The sequence below is a fragment of the Myotis nattereri genome (assembly GCF_964212035.1).
Source record: "Myotis nattereri genome assembly, chromosome: 4".
In the NCBI taxonomy this organism is placed as follows: domain Eukaryota; kingdom Metazoa; phylum Chordata; class Mammalia; order Chiroptera; family Vespertilionidae; genus Myotis; species Myotis nattereri.
The window spans coordinates 38,150,388-38,172,983 of record NC_138079.1 but is presented as its reverse complement, the minus strand read 5'-3'; the positions used below and the strand labels follow the sequence as shown (position 1 = coordinate 38,172,983).

Sequence of the window (22,596 nt, the reverse complement as noted above, 5' to 3'; positions counted from 1 at the left end):
AAGGCTCTGATCGCCCAATGGGGAACAGGGAACTGGGGATGGGTGGCAGCAAACATGGGTGGCACTAGGCCAGCCGTGGGCAAACTATGGCCCGCGGACCGGATCCGGCCCGTTTGAAATGAATAAAACTAAAAAAAAAAAGACCGTACCCTTTTATGTAATGATGTTTACTTTGAATTTATATTAGTTCACACAAACACTCCATCCATGCTTTTGTTCCGGCCCTCTGGTCCAGTTTAAGAACCCATCGTGGCCCTCGAGTCAAAAAGTTTGCCCACCCCTGCACTAGGCCAAGGTGGGTGCAAGTCGGGCCCCGATCGCCCCACTGGTTGCCCCATACACAGAGGCTGATTTTCCCTGGCAGCCGGGGAAGACTGGCCCAGATTACAGGCCAGGCCTAGGGACACTACCTGTGCACAAATTTCATGCACCGAGCCTCTATTAGATTATAAAACAAGACAAATGTAGAATGATAATTGCCAAAAATCATAGTTTTGGTAAATAATCTTAAAACCATTCTTTCTGAGAGAGTATGATTGGTTGTGTTTTGAGGTAACTTTTAGTTTGTGAGAATAAAACCGTGTCATTGGGACACAGGGGCACTCATCCAGTTGATCCAGAAATAGCATTAAAATAGAATTTGATTTACCCTTGACAATTACTGTCTGTCAAGAGATTTAGTCCTACCAACTCTGATTCTTAAGGTGGTAACAGGTGCAGATTCTATAAAAGCATCAGTAATTGGGAAATTATAAATACACACACACACACACACACACACACACACACACACACAAACTGAGTTTCTGAAAATTAATCCTAAACTGCCATTGTTCACCACCAGGTCAACTACTGAAAAAATAATAAAAGTAATCAATCTCATACTGTTCTTAGGAAGTTTCTCTACAAGGTTAAAAAACAACAACAAAGAGTCTGAATGAAAAGAATGTTCAGTCATCGCAACTCCAGGATGTTTATTTAACTTTACAGATAAAGATACAGAAGTTTAGATGTTAAGTCACTTGCTAGCCAGTGGGGGGATATGAATTTGTTTTTCATGAAATCATGGGTAAGTCCACATTCATTATACTACACCAACAGCCTCCACTAGAAGAACAAGTTGTCTCTTGGTGAGGCTGCAAGCAGGGATGTGAAAAGAAAAAATAATAAACTTTTCCTATCCCACTTCTGAAATTCTACTTTATATACAAACACACATATACTTTAAAAGCACTAAAAATATCATTAAAATCTACACTAATAAAAGAGAAAAATGGTAATTGGCGTACGGCGATACCTTTTTCATTGGCTAATCAGGGCTATATGCAAATTAACTGCCAACTAAGATTGGCAGTTAACTGCCAACAAGATGGCGGCTAATTTGCATATGTAGGCACAATGCAGGGAGGCGAAAGGGAAAGCAGGAAGAAGCCCCCTGCCACTGACAGTGATTGGAAACCCAGGGGGGAGCTAAGAGCTGGGGGGCAGGGCAAAGGCGGCCATGATCGGAGAATCAGGCGCCTTTGCCGCCCTGGCCAGTGATAGCAGGAAGTAGGGGTGGAGCCAGCGATGGGAGCTGGACACGGTTGAAGCTGGCAGTCCCAGGAGCTAGGGGTCCCTTGCCTGGGCCTAAAGTGAAGCCCACGATCGCGGCGCCCCCCGCTGCCACTGCAGGTCCCCGCTGCCCGGGCCGGACGCCTAGGCCAGAGGCGTTAGGCCTGGGCAGTGGCGGAGCCTGCAACCGCGGGGAGCTGGGTTTCCCCTGCCCAGGCCTGACACCTCTGCCAGAGGCCTCAGGCCCGGTCAAAGGGCCGATCCGGTGATTGGTGATTGGAGGGTGATGAGGGTCAACTCCTCTGGCCGAGGCATCAGGCCTGGGTGGGGGGCGGAGCCGGGGATTGGGGGGATATGATGGTCCCCTTGCCCAGGCCTGAAGCCTGGGTCAGAGGCGTCAGTCTTGGGCAGGGGGTGGAGCAAGTGATCAGAGGGAGATGGGGGTCCCCTGCCCAGGCATGATTCCTGGGCCAGAGGCTTCAGGCCTGGGCGGGGGCCAGAGCCAGTGATCGGGGGGAGATGGGGGTCCCCTGTCCAAGCCTGACACCTCTGGCGGAGGCGTCAGGCCTGGGCAAGGGGCCGATCAGGCGATCGGAGGGTGATGGGGGTCAACGCCTGAGGGCTCCCAGTATGTGAGAGGGGGCAGGCTGGGCTGAGGGACACTCTCCCCCCCCCCCCCACACCCAGTGCACGAATTTCGTGCACCGGGCCCCTAGTAAATAAATAAAAATCCAATGTGCCCCATTGTCTTTTCCCATGAAATCACAAAAACGTCTCCAAATAGATAAACCTAAAACCTCATTTCAAGAAAGGGGTAAGACAATGGAGAAGTTCAAATATCAAATATGGCAGTATGTGAAGTACTGTTTCTAGCATTTAAAAAACTTTGATTTCCCCAACACCCTGATGCTTTCAAAACTCTTTAGTTCCTTTTTTAATCGAATATATTTTATAAGGTCAGAGAAGAATAATGTTTTTCCATCAGGTGCTCCTTTGTATGTTAGATTACATCCTTCATTAAATTTGATGTTGTCTTACTTAATATGAATACACAGCTTTGCCAAGGTAGGTTATAGCCGCATATCAGTAACCAATACACTTTCCATCAATAATGTCAAACTTAGCAGACATGACTTTAGCCCCTAATGAAAATACTAGTAATGGAAGAAAACAATGCATTTATTCATTTAGTAAATAGTTACTGAGGGACTACTGTGTGTCAGGCCCCTCCACTGGGGGTTACTGCTCATGGAGGATGGAAAACCGGTGGACTCTTCTACAGCTTTCAAGCAGCAGAGAAGTGTTAATATGGCATAAACACAAATGGAAAATATTTAAGATGTTGGGAAATGTTCTTAAATTTTTATTTTTAGAGAGAATTTAATTCCTTTTATTATAAATTATAAATTATATAAGATGCTGGTATGTCCATTACAGTTTCCTTGAACTGTTGAAGAGTACTAAGAGGAAATACCATTATAACTACAATTTCTAAAAATAATAATAGCAGTAGTTAACAAGTAGAGGGCTTACTCTGTGGCAGGCACTGTTCCTATTTACAGCATATATATAATAATCCAACAAGGTAGGTCTATTATTAGCCTCATTTTACAGATGATGAAATGGAAAACACCAATTCATTAAGGTCCCCAAGGTTAACCACTACTAAACTGTAGAGCTGGAAGTTGAACCCAGGTAGTCTTACTCCAAACTTCTAATATTATGCACTAACCTCTGTATCAAACTAGACTGAAAATACCCTAGCACCAAGTACAGTGCCTGATTCATAGTAAGTACTAAGCAAATGAGAAAAACAAAACAAGATTCCCCCCCTCCAATAATTTTCCAACATAAATGTGGCCTTTGAGGGATTTTTTTTTTAAGATAAAAAGCTCAGAAAAAATAAACTAATTTATTTGGTGAAAATAAAAGTTAAGTGGGTAGGGAACTTAAACAATCCTTTCACAATGGAAACCAATAGAAAACGGAAGTACAGCAGGTCCTATAACACTAGAGGCCCGGTGCATGAATTCATGCATGGGTGGGGTACCTCGGCCTAGCGGGCAATCGGGGCAGATAGGAGCTGATCAGGGCCAGTCGGCCGGGGTGGCGGAGGAGACCACGAGAGGTTGGCTGGCCATGGGAGACCGGCTGTGGGAGCACACTGACCATCAGGGGCCAGCTCCTGCACTGAGCATCTGCCCCCTGGTGGTCAGTGTGAGTCATAGCTACCAGTTGGTCACCCGGTTGTCCGGTCGTAACAGTTGCTTAGACTTTTATATATATAGATTGGTGAGATGTGGTAGGAATTTAATTCTTGTTTATATCAATCAGTCCTACGGTGAAATTGGTTTCATAATACTTGCTTGGCTTAAAGCTACAGAACATACTGATGACGTAAAGTGAAGACTTAGTGTAGTGTTCTTTTAGCTTGTGCCTTCAGATTCTTTATCAAGTTAAGTTTATTCAACCTCACCATATTGCAAATGACTTGGGAAATTTAATTTCCATATGCAACTGAACAGTATATTGAAGCAGAAATTTTTATGCTGAAGATATTAAACATACCACAATCAGTATGTACATCATGATACAAGTGGAAAAATCAGTGACAGAGGAAAAGTTTATAGTTATAAAAACTATATGCAATGAACATTATCTAACCTTCTCAAAAACAAAGGAGAGGATAAATCTTACCTCAATGAAAGAATCAATGTGCAACATCAGAGCTTGAGTTCTACTGATGATAAACTGATTGACACATGCAACAGCGTGAGACCTAGAAACAAAATTTAAGATTTAGCATATGCTCATTGCATCATTTTTCTATTTGCAAAAATCTTAAACATTCCTCTATAAAAATATTACTATGTATGTACAGCAATACACATACACACACTCTAAAAAAATGAGTAAAATTTCTCTGTTATTAACACAGAAAGAATAGGAATAATATATTAAGTGAAAAATGCAAGTTGCAGAGCAATATATTATTGCTTCTATAAAAGTGAGTGTCTGAAAGAACGTGCACATTTTTAATAGTAGATAACTGAAAAATGGAAGGCTGGATGGGTACATAATGGTAATTTATTTTATTTACCTACAGACTTAAAAATAAGCATTCCTTTGAAACGAATAACTTGCAACAGTCTACAGTCTATTTGTTCTGACATAACCAATTCAATTCCACAGCAATTCTTAATGGCACTACTTAAAATCATTCTTAGCTCACAGGTCATGGTCATGGTTGGATTTCGCTGGCCTAGATATTACTCTATAATGTGGCTACTCCGTACCCCTAACTTCATTTCCTACTATGCTACAAATTTTTTTTTCTCCTGTCACTCTAAAAGGCCTCTTCGTAACTCCAGAGCCTTTGTACTTGCTATTCCCCCAATCTTTCCCTTGATCTTGCAAAAATTTACTACTTTACTTGGTGCAAGGTCTATACAAATGTTACCTTTTCAGAAAACCTTCTATACAAAATACTTCTGAGTCACTGTCTAACCCCTTTTTCTCACTTTTCGTAGTATTTAACAAGAAATCGTATTATTTATCAATTATTACCATCCTGTAGGCCAGGGGTCCTCAAACTACGGCCCGCGGGCCACATGCAAATACAAATATTGTATTTGTTCCCATTTTGTTTTTTTACTTCAAAATAAGATATGTGCAGTGTGCATAGGAATTTGTTCATAGTTTTTTTTAAACTATAGTCCGGCCCACCAACGGTCTGAGGGACAGTGAACTGGCCCCCGGTTTAAAAAGTTTGAGGACCCCTGCTGTAGGCCTCCTCTTCTAATAACCCAATAGAAAAAAGAAGACAGAAGAAAAAATCACTACATACAGCCAAAAAACATTAAGATGTTCAACATGATTAGTGACAGAAAAGTAAGCCATTTTGAAAAACCATTTTATATCTGTTTGATTGGCAAAAATTAAAATGTGTGACACCACCAAAAGCTGAATATGTATATCCAGGAAATCCCTGTGTCTCAAAAATTCCTTCCCAAGATTTTATAACCTCCCTAAGAGAAACTCGTGAAAATAGACAAAAGGAGACAAACATATAGATGTTTCAGTAGCACTACCCACAAAAGCAAGAACCTGGAAGCACCCAAAGGCCACTGGGCGTGCGTATACATGAATAAACTATTTAACTGTCACACAAAGGAATAATATACAGTAGTCAAAACAAATGACCAATAGTGACACAACATGGATGAATCTTAGCAACATATTAAATTTAAGGTGCCAAAGATTAAATTCATATACCTTCTATAAAATTGAAAACCAAGATCAATAAAATTATTTTCTAAAAATTCCAAGAAAAGGATCAAGTTGGGATTAGATATAGGTTATTTTCAAGGCCTTTGCTTTTATTATATTTGGTGGGTTTGAGCGATTATTAAAAATAATAAATAACTACGGATTGAATGGAAGTGGGAAATGATGAGAATGTTACGAAACATAACCCAATTTGTGCACCTCTACTGTGATTAAAAAAATAAAATGCCTCCGATTTTTAAATTGCTTAGTCATGTGATGGATAAAACTGTATTTGTTTGCCTCATTCTATATTCTCAAAGTCTACTAGTTACTGTGAGAGGGAAATATACTCACAGTAAACACCAGTTAAACTGTATTGATAATTATTAAATAATTTTGTGGAATAAAACTACATAAAGATGTAAAATACGTTTAGTGCACAGATAAAACACACAACAGATATCATTTACTCAAATATACATTAAAATAAAAATATTTTAACACTATATTCAACAGAATCTCAAATGGGCAGTAATGAACATTCACTAAATGGAAACATTTCTGTATTGCTAAACTACGTGTACCTTGTTAAGTTTTAAGTACACGTATTATAATTACAAAATAAGTTTTTATATCCAGTAATGGTGTACCTATTATCAGGAATATTTTTTTGGTTTTTCTGTTTTAATTGCTGAGAACTGGTCACAAAAAAGTAAATTTCTTAGAAGTATGCAAATCACCACAATTTCACACCTCAGTGGAAATGTTCAATGGGGAATACTTTCCAAGGGAATATGAACTCCTCTATCTAATTTCCTCTGCCAGGAAGAGTAAAATTTTATTTTGAAAATATTTATTTGCATGACATTACCCACAAATAAGCATCTATTAAGTTCCTACTGTGAGTTTAACACTAGATTAAGTACTGCGTAAGAGGACAAGTAAAATTAAATCGAGGTAAAAATGTAAGAATTAAATAAAGAATTTAAGCAAGAAAAAGATTCCCAATTTACCCTCTGGTTACACTGTTGAAACCACAATCCTTCGAAACACAGTTTGGAATCCTGAAGTAAGCCCCAATGGACATCTGAACCAAAAGTTAAAGCATATACACTAACGTTCATTCAGTTGTATATCCCTGAATCCTCTAGAAACTACGTAATTTCTACAATACATCTACACTAATAAAAGAGAAAAATGGTAATTGGCGTACAGCGATACCTTTTTCATTGGCTAATCAGGGCTATATGCAAATTAACTGCCAACTAAGATTGGCAGTTAACTGCCAACAAGATGGCGGCTAATTTGCATATGTAGGCACAATGCAGGGAGGCGAAAGGGAAAGCAGGAAGAAGCCCCCTGCCACTGACAGTGATTGGAAACCCAGGGGGGAGCTAAGAGCTGGGGGGCAGGGCAAAGGCGGCCCTGGGGCCGCCTTTGCCCTGCCCCCCAGCCATGATCGGAGAATCAGGCACCTTTGCCGCCCTGGCCAGTGATAGCAGGAAGTAGGGGTGGAGCCAGCGATGGGAGCTGGGCACAGTCGAAGCTGGCAGTCCCAGGAGCTAGGGGTCCCTTGCCTGGGCCTAAAGCGAAGCCCACGATCGCGGCGCCTCCCGCTGCCACTGCAGGTCCCCGCTGCCCGGGCTGGAAGCCTAGGCCAGAGGCGTTAGGCCTGGGCAGTGGCGGAGCCTGCAACCGCGGGGAGCTGGGGGTCCCCTGCCCAGGCCTGACACCTCTGCCGGAGGCCTCAGGCCTGGTCAAGGGGCGGCCGATCCGGTGATTGGTGATTGGAGGGTGATGAGGGTCAACTCCTCTGGCCGAGGCATCAGGCCTGGGTGGGGGGCGGAGCCGGGGATTGGGGGGATATGATGGTCCCCTTGCCCAGGCCTGAAGCCTGGGTCAGAGGCATCAGTCTTGGGCGGGGGGTGGAGCAAGCGATCAGAGGGAGATGGGAGTCCCCTGCCCAGGCATGATTCCTGGGCCAGAGGCCTCAGGCCTGGGCGGGGTCAGAGCCAGTGATCAGGGGGAGATTGGAGTCCCCTGTCCAAGCCTGACACCTCTGGTGGAGGCGTCAGGCTTGGGCAAGGGGCCGATCAGGCGACCGGAGGGTGAGGCGGGTCAACGCCTGAGGGCTCCCAGTATGTGAGAGGGGGCAGGCTGGGCTGAGGGACACTCCCCCCCCCCCCACCCAGTGCACGAATTTCGTGCACCAGGCCCCTAGTAGTAATATATTTGATTATTCTACATAAAAGCATGATGTACTGACAATCATAAAAAAAACAAAAATCAAATGACAACCAGAAGAGCAATGACTTTTCCACAGAAACAATAAGCAAAGTTCAAGTTACAAAAAGCATACATAATTGAAGGGGAAAAAAGTATAGCAGGCTGGAGAACTTTTGGTGAAATTACAAAGTCTTACACACTTCAATGTAATAAAGGCATCATGATAATTATAGCGCGACTAGAGGCCCAGTGTACAAAAATTTGTGCACTCGTGGGGGTCCCTCAGCACGGCCTGTGCCCTCTTGCAGTCTGAGGCAGGCCTAAACTGGCAGTCAGACATCCCTTTGGCAGCCCTGGAGCCCTCAGGGATGTCCACTTGCCAGTGGGGAGCAGTTAGACATCCTTAGCACTGCTGAGGAGGCAGGAGAGGCTCCCGCCACCACTGCTGTGCTAGCAGCCATCAGCCTGGCTTGTGGCTGAGCAGAGCTCCCGCTATGGGAGCGCCCTGACCACCAGGGGGCAGCTCCTGCATTGAGCATCTGCCCCCTGGTGGTCAGTGTGTGTCAGTGTGACCAGTCGTTCTGCTGTTAGGGTCAATTTGCATATTACCCTTTTATTATATAGGATAGGACAACTGACAACAAAATTAATCAAAGGCTTATTTAATATTCTAAATATAATGATATTTCAAAACTAGATGCTTGGCAGTTTCAAGGAATTACAGATATAGAGAAAAAACCAAAACAGACTACGTTAACTTCAGGACCAGCCAACCATGTCCACTATGTGATTTCAGAGTGCACTAAAAAATCTTTCCACCGTCAGGATTAAAATGTAGTGTGTTTTTTTAATAAGTAGGTTGTAAGCCCCTTTAACTAAAATTAGTAAATAAATAAATAAATAAATAAATAGGTATATGTGTATGTGTATGTATATGTATATATGCCTAATATGCAAAGTGTCCCCTCGGGAGTTCGACTGACCAGGAGTTTGATCACTCGCTGACCACCAGGGGGTGGCGTGGAACGAAGGAAGGCCCTGGCCGGCAGCTGGCAGCTGCTAGGGACCTTACCCATGCACGAATTTCGTGTACTGGGCCTCTAGTTACTTAATAATTTAGATGTCATACTTGAGGAACTTTTATTACACAGCTGCCATTAAAAGTACCTGTACTTGCCAAGATTCATAAATTAAAAAATACAAAAAACCAAACAAACACCCCCCAACACACTGAGTTTTAACCTTTCACAAGGAACCTTAAAAGCATACTGTTAACCATTACAAATGTAATTAAACATGTAGAACTGACATATTCAATGACAATTTCAGCAGCAAAAGTCAGTATTTTATGGGCTGTGTTTTTAAAGGAATAAACGTAAGTTATCAAAACTCACCTTTGTGGAATATCTAATAGATTTTGCTAGTTACAAAAATAATAAATAATGTAAAAATAAGAAAGTGGTAAGAATTATATCAGAGTTTATAAATTAAATTTAATATTAGTTATATAGATACCTTATTTTTGGACTACTGTGCTTGAAGAACTGTAAAAATTTTGGAATCATGATGTTAAGAGGACGATCTAAAACATCACTATCTAAAATCTCAGCAGAATCTTCACATATCTTCTGAAGGGCACCAAATGCTCCCTATAAAAGACATTTAATTAGAATTAATTAAAAATTGAAGTCATTTTAAAAGTAAATTGAGGAATATTACCTAATTTGTATGAATTGTTTTCAGTTCACATAAAATGCTTCCTCAAAAAAATCTGTAAGTTTAACCAATTTTATGACAAATTATTAATCTCAGTTTTATATATAATGATACATTTTTATTTTACCATTAAATAACTTAGAATGAGAAGCTATTTTGGTTGGCAGAGACTGTAATATCTAATTCAAAACCCTAATTTCTGAAATATTCTTACCAATTTAAGTCAACAATACTTTTTCTCTTTTAAGTACTATCAGTTTGTAAAAAACTATACTTACATATATCTAACCACTGTACCACTTCTCTTCTTTGAAGCATAAAGGAGGTCTTAATATCGGTAAAAAATTGTTAAAAAGTTACATACATGTAAGCCATTTATTGGGTAATGGTGACAAAATCTGTTAAAAGGGCAGGCAATTCAAATTGGCAACTATTTCTCTACAGTCATTTTTACACCAAATGGGCTAACTTAGAGCTCTTGCACACAATATGTAACCTATTAGTTCATCCACTTACATGCTTTACTGCTTTTAATTCCATTAGCAACTCCCAGGAACTTATTCTCCACAGTACAATTAATTTATGAGTACTGTCTCTTTAAAGAATGACTTATGTAGTAGCTACTCCACAATTTCAAGACTATTGCAGCTAAAATTATTTTTTATTCTTGGAAAGTGCTTAAAATTTTGATCTCTTTTTATATTACTGTTATACCAAAGCACTATTTAACTTGTTTAAAAATATAATTGCCTTTTTTTTTTATCCTCACCTGAGGATTTATTTTTTAATGATTTGAGAGAGAGGGGAAGGGGGAGAGAGAAAGAGAGAAAGAGAGAAAGAGAGAAAGGGAGAAAGGGAGAAAGGGAGGGAGGGAGGGAGGGAGGTGAGGGGGGGGCGGTGAGGGGGGAGAGAGAGAGAGATCAGTTGCCTTCCATACATGCTCTGACTCGGAATTTAACCCACAACCTTTTGGCTTATGGGACAACACTCAACCAACTGAGCCACCAGCCGGGTGTACTACTTAACTTTTAATAAACCGTTACCTGATGGCTAAATATTATTCAGTTTTCCTGTAATGTTATCAGTGTATTTCTAAGGCATTACTTGAAAATACATATATATATGAGAATGCAAGTTTTTTTTTCCTAGAGTCTTTTCTAAAGACTGTTTTGCTAACTATCCTTCTCTCCCTTCCCCAAGTCAGATCTGACAACAAAGTGCCCCATCACAAGACCTCCTAATTTTTTTTAAAATACATTTTATTGATTTTTTACAGAGAGGAAGGGAGAGGGATACAGAGAAACATGGATTAGCTGCCACCTCCACACCCCCCACTGGGGATGTGCCCGCAACCAAAGTACATGCCCTTGACCAGAATCCAACCCGGGACCCTTCAGTCTGCAGGCCGACGCTCTATCCACTGAGCCAAACCGGTTAGGGCAACCTCCTGATTTTTAATGTTAGGTTATTCCTGTGCCTGCCCTGCCAAGCCATGCTCTTGTTTGAGAGGAAGATGGGTCACTGCCTTACGCAAAACACCTATAATGGTTTCCATTTAAAACAGATTTCTACCTAAACTGGAGCCCAGTTAATGAGAGAGTCTTAAAGTACTCATTAACAGTGAGAAATTGTAGAGGAAATCCAGACTCCCTCACCTTCCCAAATGAAAAGGTTGCTACTGATCTATCAGTGGCGAACAATGAGATACTACAATCAATGCATGATTAGAATTAGACATGTCATACAGTAAGAGGCACAAAAACAATTTAGAGAAGCTGAAAAAATACTCATGGTCTGGGAATTTAGTCAATTTTAAGTCTATCTTCAAAAAATACCACCTGAACTGATTAAGCTTGACAATGGCTATTATTATAGAGATATACATATATCCAAGGAAAGTTTTCAAATACAAAAATGGGAGATATTTCTTTGTAGGAAATATAGTAAAGATGTTTTAAAACTTAGTCTTTATAGAAAAGAGTAAGAAATGATCACTAATGTAAAACACAAAGGTAATTTTAGGTTTTTAAGTTTTGAAATATTTCCAGAGAAAAAATTTCAAAGGTTTCTTAGTATACAATAGCACAAAAAAAATTATATGATGAAGCAAGTATTTTTACCTCACAAGTGTTGTAATCTTCAGAATCCAGTAAACTACAGAGTTTTGGTAAGAGGTCAGGCCAATTCTGCAATTCTCCCTTGGAGGCTATGGTTGTAATCAAAATACCTTGAAAGAAAACACACACTTTTAGGAAATCTGACTGCATTATGTTAGATATTATCATGTGAACAACAGCACACAAACATGTGCAATCCCCCCTCCTCCACTTACTAAATGCCCCAAATCAGCCTAAGACTTCCAAACCATCTAAATAACATTCATCAAGAATCCCCACATCACCACAGCATAAATCAGATCTGTTTCTAACCTGTTTTTTTTAACACTTTACCCTCTTTTTTATTTTTAACAAGTATCTGTACAGAAGACTACAACTTGCTCTTCTCCAAGAATAGTTCCACTAATTAAAATCACTCCTATTTTATAGAATTTACAAAAGAATAAAATATGTACAAAAAATGTTAGTATCATGTATTACTGGGTGAGGAGTATGAATCTGTTACATTCAAATAAAAATACATCAAGAAGCTAATAACTCCCTAGCTTAACCTAGGATCACAGCCATGGAGGGACGTAGATATGGAGAGAGAAAATAGAAAGTTTCCCACTTACTGGATCAAGGATGAATCACTGGGAAGCTGATCTGGGAGAACTGAGTGGCACATACTGACAATGCCACTCTGACTGGATTATTTCAACTGTGTATTGCAGCTTAGTTGTGATAGTTACACATATATGTAACAAAAAGTTTGTGTTAATCTTTTCCTCTGCATTAGTAAATCTTATATTAGTAACAAAGTTATATACTTGTCAATTATAGATCCGTTTATTTAATGAGTATAAACTCTGATAGGCAAATTATAGGTACTCTAAGCTTCAAAATACTAATTTATAAAATTTTTTTAGAAGTGTTCTTTTTAATAGTTATTTTGAGAATTCAGTGAGATATGCATACAAAATGCTTGGCATACAGTAAATGCTTAATGATTACTATGTAATAGCAAATCCCATTGTTTGTGTGTTTGAATTCTTTTTGAATTTTCTACCATTAGTCTTGAGAAGGCTGCTCCTAATGGTAAAGAGCTACAAAATGTAAAGTTAGTCAATATTTATTCTTAGCTAAAAATTTTGAAAGTATGTGGTAGGGGTTAATATATGGATAGCATTTTAAAGATATCAGGCTTACTATAAAATAAGTTTGTAGTAAGACAAAAAAGCAGCAAGACTAATAGTAGGTCTGTACCTTCTGCCAATTATTCTTTCCCAAAGTTAAAAATATAGAAGAACTGAGAAAAAGAGAAAGCTCTAGATCTGCCTAAATGAAACCAAGCTGCCTTAAAAAAAGCAATGATAAAAAATAAACATAAGTAACACCCTGGCACTAATAGACCGCTAACATCCATTACTTCTGCTAGGAGAGATTGAAGAATGTTGAAATTTGAAATTCAAATTTATCTGGCTCCATATAATCTGATCCACTACTGAAGAGTCTTCTAATGCCTAACACAGTTGCAAAAAGTGAAACATTTTAATTTTCTGTGTACAAAAAGATGGGAATAAAATTTGGTGTGCTCAGCAATACCTATTAAATTTTAACTGTTTAAACAGCACACTTTGACCCAGTAATGCCACTTTTATGCACTAATTCTACAGAAACTTTCCCACAAGTGTATAAATACATTAAGGGATGTTCACTGAAATAATAAAATCACAAACCAACTCCAAGAAAAGACAGTGGTCCTAAATTATTATCACTTATTAATGCCCCATTTTCACCAACTTTGATTAAGCAACTACCAGGGATCCTTGGGTCTCACTGGACAAGAGAGCTTTTATTGCAACCATAAACATATCCAAAGCATTTAAGAGTAGCAATGAAAAATTTCCCCATCACAATTTAACTTGAAACATGAAATGCCTATGAAAATGGTGTATCATATCAAAAAACAACCGTTACAAACAAGATAAGCAAAATTTTAACAACATAACTTACCGACGGTGGCTCTAATCAGAGGAGAGGAGTCACCAATATTGTTTAAACATTCGCTTTTAATAAAGTCTGTTACACCATTTGGGAAGTTCTGAAAATGAGCTTTCACATTATTCTTCAAAATGAGACCACTCAATGATCGTGTGGGTTCATCTGTAGTAAAATAACAACAGTACTGAGTTTTAAAGTCATTTTCATTTTAAAATGTTATCAAGAACAGTAACTTTAAAAATATTTACATTCAAAAACTGATTATATTTTAATAATTTTGCTATAACCAGGAAAAAATATCATAAATGATTTCAAAAGATTAGCTCCATGATTTTATAGTTCAGGGTTTCTCAACCTTGGCACTATTGACATTTTGGGCCAAATAATTCTTTGTTGTGGGGTGCTGTTCTGTGCACTATAAGATGGTCAGCAGTATCACTGGCCACAGATGCCAGTATCAATTCTCCAAGTTGTGACAACCAAAAATGTTTCCAGTTAATGTCAAATTCTGGGAGAAATTGAGGGAGAGGAATTGCACTGGGTTGAGAACCATTAATTTAGTTTAAGAGTTAATTTAGTTTATATATGACCACTGTATTCAAGCTTTATTGAAACCTGATATAAACATCAAATTACAGATCTGAAAGTGTTAGTTACTAAAAATATCTCATTAAAAATCAAGTGGACAAAGAATATATGGGGTCACCTTCACATACAAATAATTGTCGTTCATTTATACCATGTTTTTCACTTGCCTCTGAGCTAAAAAAAAAAAGGGGGGGGGGAGGGGGGAGTAAAACAAGTTTAAAATTTCTGTAAGTTTTCTTAAAAACAGAATTTACTTTTTCTTTTAATACTTTATTTTTTTTAGAATATATTTTATTGATTTTTTACAGAGAGGAAGGGAGAGGGATAGAGAGTTAGGAACATCGATGAGAGAGAAACATCAATCAGCTGCCTCTTGCACACCCACTACTTGGTTGCAGGATGTGCCTGCAACCAAGGTACATGCCCTTGACTGGAATCGAACCTGGGACCCTTCAGTCCGCAGGCCGACGCTCTATCCACTGAGCCAAACCGGTTAGGGCAGAATTTACTTTAAAAAAAACATTTAATCCATAGGTGGTGTTAAATGTTCAAGAAGCAATTTAATACCTGCAGACTATAACTGATGTTACCAATTGGCACCAGCATCAACAATATTAGCAATAGTTAACATCTTCTGAGTGTGTATCAGGTACTAAACACCATTAAGTGCTTTGCAAGTAGTTTGCATTTAATCCTCACAACCTCATGAGATGGTAATTATTCCCACTGCACAACTGAAGAAACTGAGGCCTTTGCCAAAGTCACAGAGCTAAGTGGGGAAGCCAAAATATCAACCTCAGGGGTCTGCCTCCAGAGCCTACACTTGATGCACTGTGTACTTTCACTCTCCTCAAAGGGCTAGAAGACATGAAGAGCTGCTATGTTGAACAGAATATGCTTTTACAGCACTACTATTTCACATACCTTATTAAAAAATAAATACCCGAGCTTGTTTTAATTAGTAGTACGCTCCTAAAATCTGACTGGCACTGAAATCGTCAAGGGTAAACACATAGAGAGGAAAAAAGATGGCAAAGTTTCTTTGCACATAAACCCCACTCAGGCCACCAAGCAATATAGCCAGAGATTTTATATCACCATTTAAAATCTTCTTTCCAATATTTAACCCAAAGTTGTGATGTAATTATACTGGGAGGATAGGGTTGAAGGTAGGATGAGAAAAGAGCTGTAGTCTCATCATCCATAGTAAGGTGGTCAATGTACAGTGTTTAAAATGAAAAAGTCTTGAGAGTAGAATAAACATTTTTTATAAAGTCAATGTGGAGGTCAATACAGATAGAAACAGTTATAAGATTTAAAAATGAATTGAAAATTTTGACTATGGGAAGCAAAAATCAGGAGAAGTTGGACAGGAAACTTTCCTTTTTCTGTTAAAGTCTGTGCTATTTGATTTTTAAACTTGTACATTACTTTGTGAAAAATAAAAAGAAATTCAAAAAATGAGAGAAAAATAAATAAAATCTTTCTAGTTTCAATTACAACTCATTCCAATAAGTAGATTAAAATGAAAGAAAAGCCCATCCAGGGTGGCTCATTGGTTGAGCGTTGACCCATAAACCAAGAGGTCACTGGTTTGGTCAGAACACTGTCGGGGTTGCAGGCTCTATCCCCAGTAGGGGGCATGAAGAAGAAGCCAACTGATGATGTTTCTCTCTCACTGATCTATCTCTCTCTCTCTCTCCCCCCCCCCCCTTCCTTTCTCTCTTAAAACAACAAAAAAATTGATAGGCTCCCCCCCCTCCAGCACACCCATGCCTTTTCCCTTCCCTTACCCCCCACCCCTCACCAGGCCAAAAAAAATCGATAAAAACATTTTTTAAAAAGAAAAACACTTCTAACTTCTTTTCAAAATTTAAAACCGTCATAAATAGCCAAATATTTAACTTCCTCAAGCAACAAACTTTTTTGTCTTAAGTTAGCCCATTAGTTCAGTAATATAATTTTATTTTAAATGGCATGTGTATTTATTTACAAGAAATACACTACGTTGTTTTGTTTTTTTGTGTGTTAATCCTCACCCACGGATATTTTTCTATTGGTTTTCAGAAAGGGTGGAAGGGAGGGGGAGAGAGAAACATCAGTGTGAGAGAGACAATGATTGGTTGCCTCCTGGACATGCCCTAACCAAGGCTGGGGATTCAAGCCTGCAGCTGAGGTAGGTGCTCTTGACCGCAATTGAACCTGGAAACCAATCCATAGGCCGATGCTTTGCCCACTGAGCCACACCGACTAGGACCACTATATTTTTTTACAATAAAGTTTACAAGATGAAGGGTTTCAATAAATATAAAGTGAAATGATTTAAAATATTTTTAATTAAAATGAAAAATATCCTCTGTCCAAAACCCACTTAATAAAGCCACCATTGCCTTTTATTAAAAAAAGAAGACTTTACTTCACTGGGCCCCATTTTGCTCATCTGTAAAATGAGGGATTTAGATGAGCTCATTTCTGAGGTCTCTTCCAGATTTAAACTTTTACTCCACAATTCCGTGTAAACAAATACATACATACACACAGAAACATCAACTATATCAATTTGTTGTTCCACTTATCCATGCATTCATTGGTTGATTCTTTGTATGTGCCCTGACCAGGGATCAAACCTGCAACCTTGGAGTATTGGGATGATGCTCTAACCAACTGAACTACACGGCCAGGGCAAGAAATACATTTTAGTTAGTGTCTGGAAAACCTGAATAAAATCCCTTTCCAACATTTTGTGGTTTTGTAACTAATAGGTCTTTTTGAAAGCAGTTACACCAACTTCTCCTGCTACTTGAATGTTTGTCTGCTTTTTCAAATACTTCTGATGTACCTTTATACACCAAGAAAGCTTTGAGAAAGAGTATAATATTTTAACCATTTAAATATTTGGAATTTAGGATGAGGACATGACAGTGTAGAAAGCTTGGTGAAATAAGCTTAAAATTTCCAAGTGAATCACAGTTTAGAAATATTCACTTACTAAGTTCTTTTAAAAACAAATAGCATTGCCCTAGCTGGTTTGGCTCAATGGATAAGAGTGTTGGCCTGAGGACCGAAGGGTCCTGGGTTAGCTTCCGGTAAAGGCATATGCCTGGGTTGCGGCTGGCTCGATCCCCAGTGGGGGCATGCAGGAGGCAGCTGATCAATGATTCTCTCTCATTATTGATGTTTCTATCTCTCCCTCTCTTCTCTGAAATCAATAAAGAAGAAAAGAAAATGCCCGATATAAAGGCTTAGGAAAAAAATAAAACAAAACAAAAAGAAATAGCATTGATTTAATTACCAACTACTGTAGTATACAGAGAAAATATACTTTATTAAGAAACAATGTATTCAATGGGGTGGGGGGTGACATATATAATACTTTAAACAATACAGAAATTTTAAAAAACCAAAACAAAGTATCACCCTGGCCAGTTTCCTCAGTGGTTAGAGCGTTAGCTTGCAGACCAAACAGGGTTTGATTCCCAGTCAAAGGCATGTACCTGGGTTGCAGGCCTGATGTATCTCACACCTATGTCTCTCTCTCTCCTTCTCCCCGTACCCCCTTTTCCATCCACGCTTCTCTAAACATCAACGGGGGTAAAAATATCCTCGGGTAAGGATTAACACCCCCCACCACCCACCAAATATCATAAGTACACTTATCAAGCTAGGAATATTAATTTACGTTAAAGATATAATGATGGAATTTCTAGTTTCTTAAAATGTAGGTTTAGAAAGTTTGAAGTTTCTATTATATTCCTCAATCACAAATTAAAACCCTTACAATTTAGAGCAGGGGTCCTCAAACTTTTTAATCAGGGGGCCAGTTCACTGTCCCTCAGACTGTTGGAGGGCCGGACTATAGTTTAAAAAAAAAACTATGAACAAATTCCTATGCACATTGCACATATCTTATTTTGAAGTAAAAAAACAAAACGGGAACAAATACAATATTTGTATTTGCATGTGGCCCGCGGGCCGTAGTTTGAGGACCCCTGATTTAGATTATTCAAAAATAATTCAAAATAATTCACTCTACTATATGTGGATTATTAAAATCTGAATACAATTTATTAGTTAGATTTTACTACGCACTAAGGCCATTAACCGACTAGAGCTTGGAGCTCAAACCTTGCAGATGGTCTGGTAGTCTAACATGCATTTTATAGGTGAAAAAAGAGGTAAATGTGTCTCCGAGTCTGAGACTTATTTCCTTACTCCAAAAGCAGTATCTTACTGCACTATGGCTTCTGAAACACTAATCACTGAACAGGATATTACAGTACTTTCATTTACAGGTTAATACATATCTGAGTGCTTTTGTATCTGACAATGTTCCAAGAAGGGAATACACAATTCAAAGAACTCTATGAACACCTCTCACTACAAGGTAATCTCTGTAAGGGCAGATACTCTTGTTTATTTTGCTCACTTCATTGCCTCGGAACCTACAAAATACCTGGCAAATAAGTATATTAAAAAAAAAAAAATCAAATGACTGTCATTTAAAAATCATACAGGTTTTCAGGCTTTAAATTGTCACAGAAGTAATTTAAATTTAAGATTTATAGAAGAATAGTAAACTAATTTAATGTATAATGTTATAAGGTTTTAAAAAGTTACAAGTGTCTATAAGTAATACGTTCCCATTTTTTTCATTAAACTTTTAAAATAGTGTATAACCATCTAAAAGAGGGTAGAGAGCCCTAACCGGTTTGGCTCAATGGATAGAGCGTTGGCCTGCGGACTGAAAGGTCCCAGGTTCAATTCCGGCCAAGGGCATGTACCTTGGTTGCGGGCACATCCCCAGGGGTGTGCAGGAGGCGGCTGATCGATGTTTCTCTCTCATAGCTGTTTCTAACTCTCTATAAAAAAATCAATAAAATTTATTTAAATAAATAAAAGAGGGTAGGGAGGGCAGAATTAATCAAGAGATTAATTACTTATCTCTGGGTGACGGGATTATAATTGATTTTTCATTTTGGTTATATGTACTTTCAACTGTTTTCTATAAACACACATATATTAAATTAATTAGTAAATTCTGTATTCATTCTGTGTGTTAAAAGGAATAAAGAATAAATCTTTATGCCATTATTGTACAAGGACTGAAGCAAAATCCCAAAGTGGACTTTGCAACACTCCTTTCATTTGCAAAGAATGAGAGAATTGTCATAAAACCATTCAATTAGCAAGTGAATGCTTACTAATAAGCATCTAAATGCTTAGAGTAGTATACTAACTCAAATCTCTTTGATTATTTCACATCTCTAAAGCAGGTGGTTGCTACAAAAGGAAATCCTTTGAAATGAATAATTCCCAGTATATTTTAAGAAGCCCTACAGACATTTTTTTTAGTTTTAACATAGACCCTACTTACCTTCAGATTTTAATTTTGTCAGAACAAAAATCAGGTAGTTGTTAAAATCTGGATATTGATTGAGTTGTTCCAGTTTCTAGAACAAACAGTAGTTAAGGAAACTTCTCAATGTAATCTAAGAAAAAAAATTAAATATTTTTAATGTAAAATCAAGAATTCCTTTTCTGTGGTATTTCTAGCCTTGGCTGAAATAAACTTAATATTTTATATCAATTATACCCAATACAACATAAACCAAGTTCCATCTTCGGCATGCTCAAAATCGCAAAATTATTTTTTCATAACAGAATTTCTTTGAACTTTAAAAATCCCAACTAAGAATATTTTTAACTTGAAAAGTGCTTTTATTACTCATTTGTTCTTCAGAGTTCAAACATTAAGATTAAATGTCATTTATGCACAAGCCTACATTCCAATTTTATTACATAAAATAAAGTCAGTGTTATGAAATTACTACACTGCAATAGTGCTATAATTGTTTACCACCTCCAGGATCTAACATTTTCAGTGGTACAAATATGCAGGTATTTTATTCTGTTGGAAGTCAACAATGGCATAATACTGTTTTGTCTTCAAGCCCTTTTAATCTCTATTATACTTTTTACTAACATCCTTAATTGTGTTTTAATAGACAGAAATATTCGTGTTTTTACTCAATGGACCTAACTTTATTAAAAAATTAAATGCATGATACAAACTCAAGGTACACTGTATTATCTATTTACTACATAGTGGAATACCCTCAATATTTAGTGGTCAAAATGTAAAACTAGAAAATCACTATCTAGAAAAATTCCAAGGTGTGACTGACTACTTTATTTGTCCTAGAAAAACCTATTGACTTCGTTTCTTAGTGAATGGCCAGGACTAAGAGCATATTGATAGGCTAGTAATTTTTCATAAATATTTCCTGACAAGGTTTACTTTTTTACAAATGCCACTATCTATACATACTATTATTACAATGACCTTTCAAAAAGCTCTCAAGCTTATACAAAAAAAAAAAATAAAGAACAAAAACATTGATACATTCTTTCCTAGAGACACAAAAGAACAAGTTCATCACTAGGCACTTTGAAAATACATAGTGTGGGTATTTAAAACTGGTCGCCTCTATCTACTGAAATTTACCTTTTTCCTTATGTAGATGGATAGATGGCAAACAATGCTCCAGGTACACAGAATAAACTTTAAATTTGATTGTTAGCCCAAGTACAATACCAGGCATATAAAAGGTATTTAATAAATATGTATTAAAGTATGATATTCAGTGCTATACAGTATTAGAAATTACAATGTGGTTTAGGGCTTGGCTAACTTAAGCCATAATAGGGTTTAGGATACAAGCTCCAACAAACCCCAAAACTACTATTCTTCCCTTGGTATTAACAGTATTCAAATAAAATGGCTTAAAAAAACAAAACTCAAGCAGACTTCCATTTTTAAATGAGCAGCACATTAACCAAGAAGCTAAGATTTGAAGTTACAGCAATGCAGTACTTCCTTGAAACTTATGCTTTCTTTTGATGTAATTGTATACACACACACATTTCCTTTACTGTTTTAAGTTTAATTAAGCCCAAACTACACTAAAGGAGCTTACTTACCAAACTCCATATTTAGTCAATTTTGCTGCTTAACAATAAACATCAAGAGGCTTTTTTGCAAAAATAGACAAGTTTTTTTTTTAAATTAACTTCTTTGGTCTTAAAATAACAGATAAAAAGTTTACTTATGATCAGGTGAGTGAATTGTTTCCTTTTTTGGCTCCAATTAGAATTCACCGTGGTCCACAGTTTAGGGCACTACTGAGCACACATGGCAGGTTTTGCTTCTTCTCTAATCCTTTCCGCCTCTAGCAATAGGACCGCTACACCAGCTAACTCCATAAAGGCTTGGATAATTGAACAGGCATCCTTGAGCCAAAGATTTAAAAAGAAAATCTCATTTGGGAGCCAGCAACAGGTGCTAGCACGAACAGCCCAGGGGCAGGTCTGAAAGCCCCCACGTCTACGCCTCCAGCCTCTCGGGCCAAGAGCCGGGAAGTAACCCCAGGCCCCGAACGGCGGCAGTTCAAACCCCGCGCCAGCTCCACCCCATGGCTGGCCGGTCGCTCGGCGGGAGTCCCGCCGCTCAAGCAGCGCCCGCCACCTGGCCTCTCGCTCAGCCCGCAGGCCCAACCGGGCCAGGCGCGTGGTGTGGGCCGGGCCGCCGGGGTCCGCACCGGGCCACGCCGCCCGCGCAGCTCCCCCCCCTCCCCCCCCCCCGCAAGCCAGCGGTGGGCGGGCCGGGACGTGGCGGCTCGATAGGCGCACCGGTCGCGATCGTGGGCGGCGGCCCAGAGCCCCTGCCTCGAGCGGCCCGGAAGTCGGCGGCCCGGACCGAAGCACAAGGGCCGCGTGCGCGGGGCTCGGGCCGGGCAGCGGCGGTGGCGGGCGGGCCTCCTCCCGCAGGCGGGCGGAGGGCGGAGGGATCTGGGGAGCGGGAGGAGGGGGAGGGGCGGCGAGAGCCACCCCGCGCCGGAGCGGGCCCGGCGGGGCCAGCTGCGCGGGCGGCGGCGAGGCCTCGGAAAGGATACTTGTTGCACGGTTCTCTGGATGGTGGTGTCTGGGGACTGGGACTCCTTCAGCAGCTGCAGGATTTGCTGAAGTCCTTGCTCGTCAGGTTTCCACTCATACTCCATTTTGGTTTGCTGCAAATAAAGCCAGAGACAGGAAGAGACGGAGCAAATGTTACTACTCCCCATGCACAGGCCCGAGGGCTTCCCGC

General features: G+C 39.2%; 1 protein-coding gene across 5 annotated transcripts in view; it reads right to left on the bottom strand.

The window, feature by feature from the left end:
* TNPO1 (transportin 1) overlaps positions 1-22,596 on the bottom strand; it is an 88,798-nt gene that overhangs the window by 30,810 nt on the left and 35,392 nt on the right. For 4 of the 5 annotated variants that reach the window (XR_013995939.1, XR_013995940.1, XR_013995941.1 and 1 more), the window contains exons 2-7: positions 22,406-22,519; positions 19,828-19,903; positions 13,878-14,027; positions 11,886-11,992; positions 9,565-9,698; positions 4,252-4,333 (exon numbers count right to left, since the gene is read on the bottom strand). Coding sequence is in view for 2 of the 5 variants with exons in the window: in XM_081090043.1 (XP_080946169.1) it covers positions 4,252-4,333; positions 9,565-9,698; positions 11,886-11,992; positions 13,878-14,027; positions 19,828-19,903; positions 22,406-22,510 (654 nt within the window). In the remaining 3 variants the exon portion in view is untranslated. Of the gene's footprint in view, positions 1-951; positions 1,137-4,251; positions 4,334-9,564; positions 9,699-11,885; positions 11,993-13,877; positions 14,028-19,827; positions 19,904-22,405; positions 22,520-22,596 lie in introns of those variants that run through there. The other variant, XM_081090044.1, reaches the window with a different exon arrangement.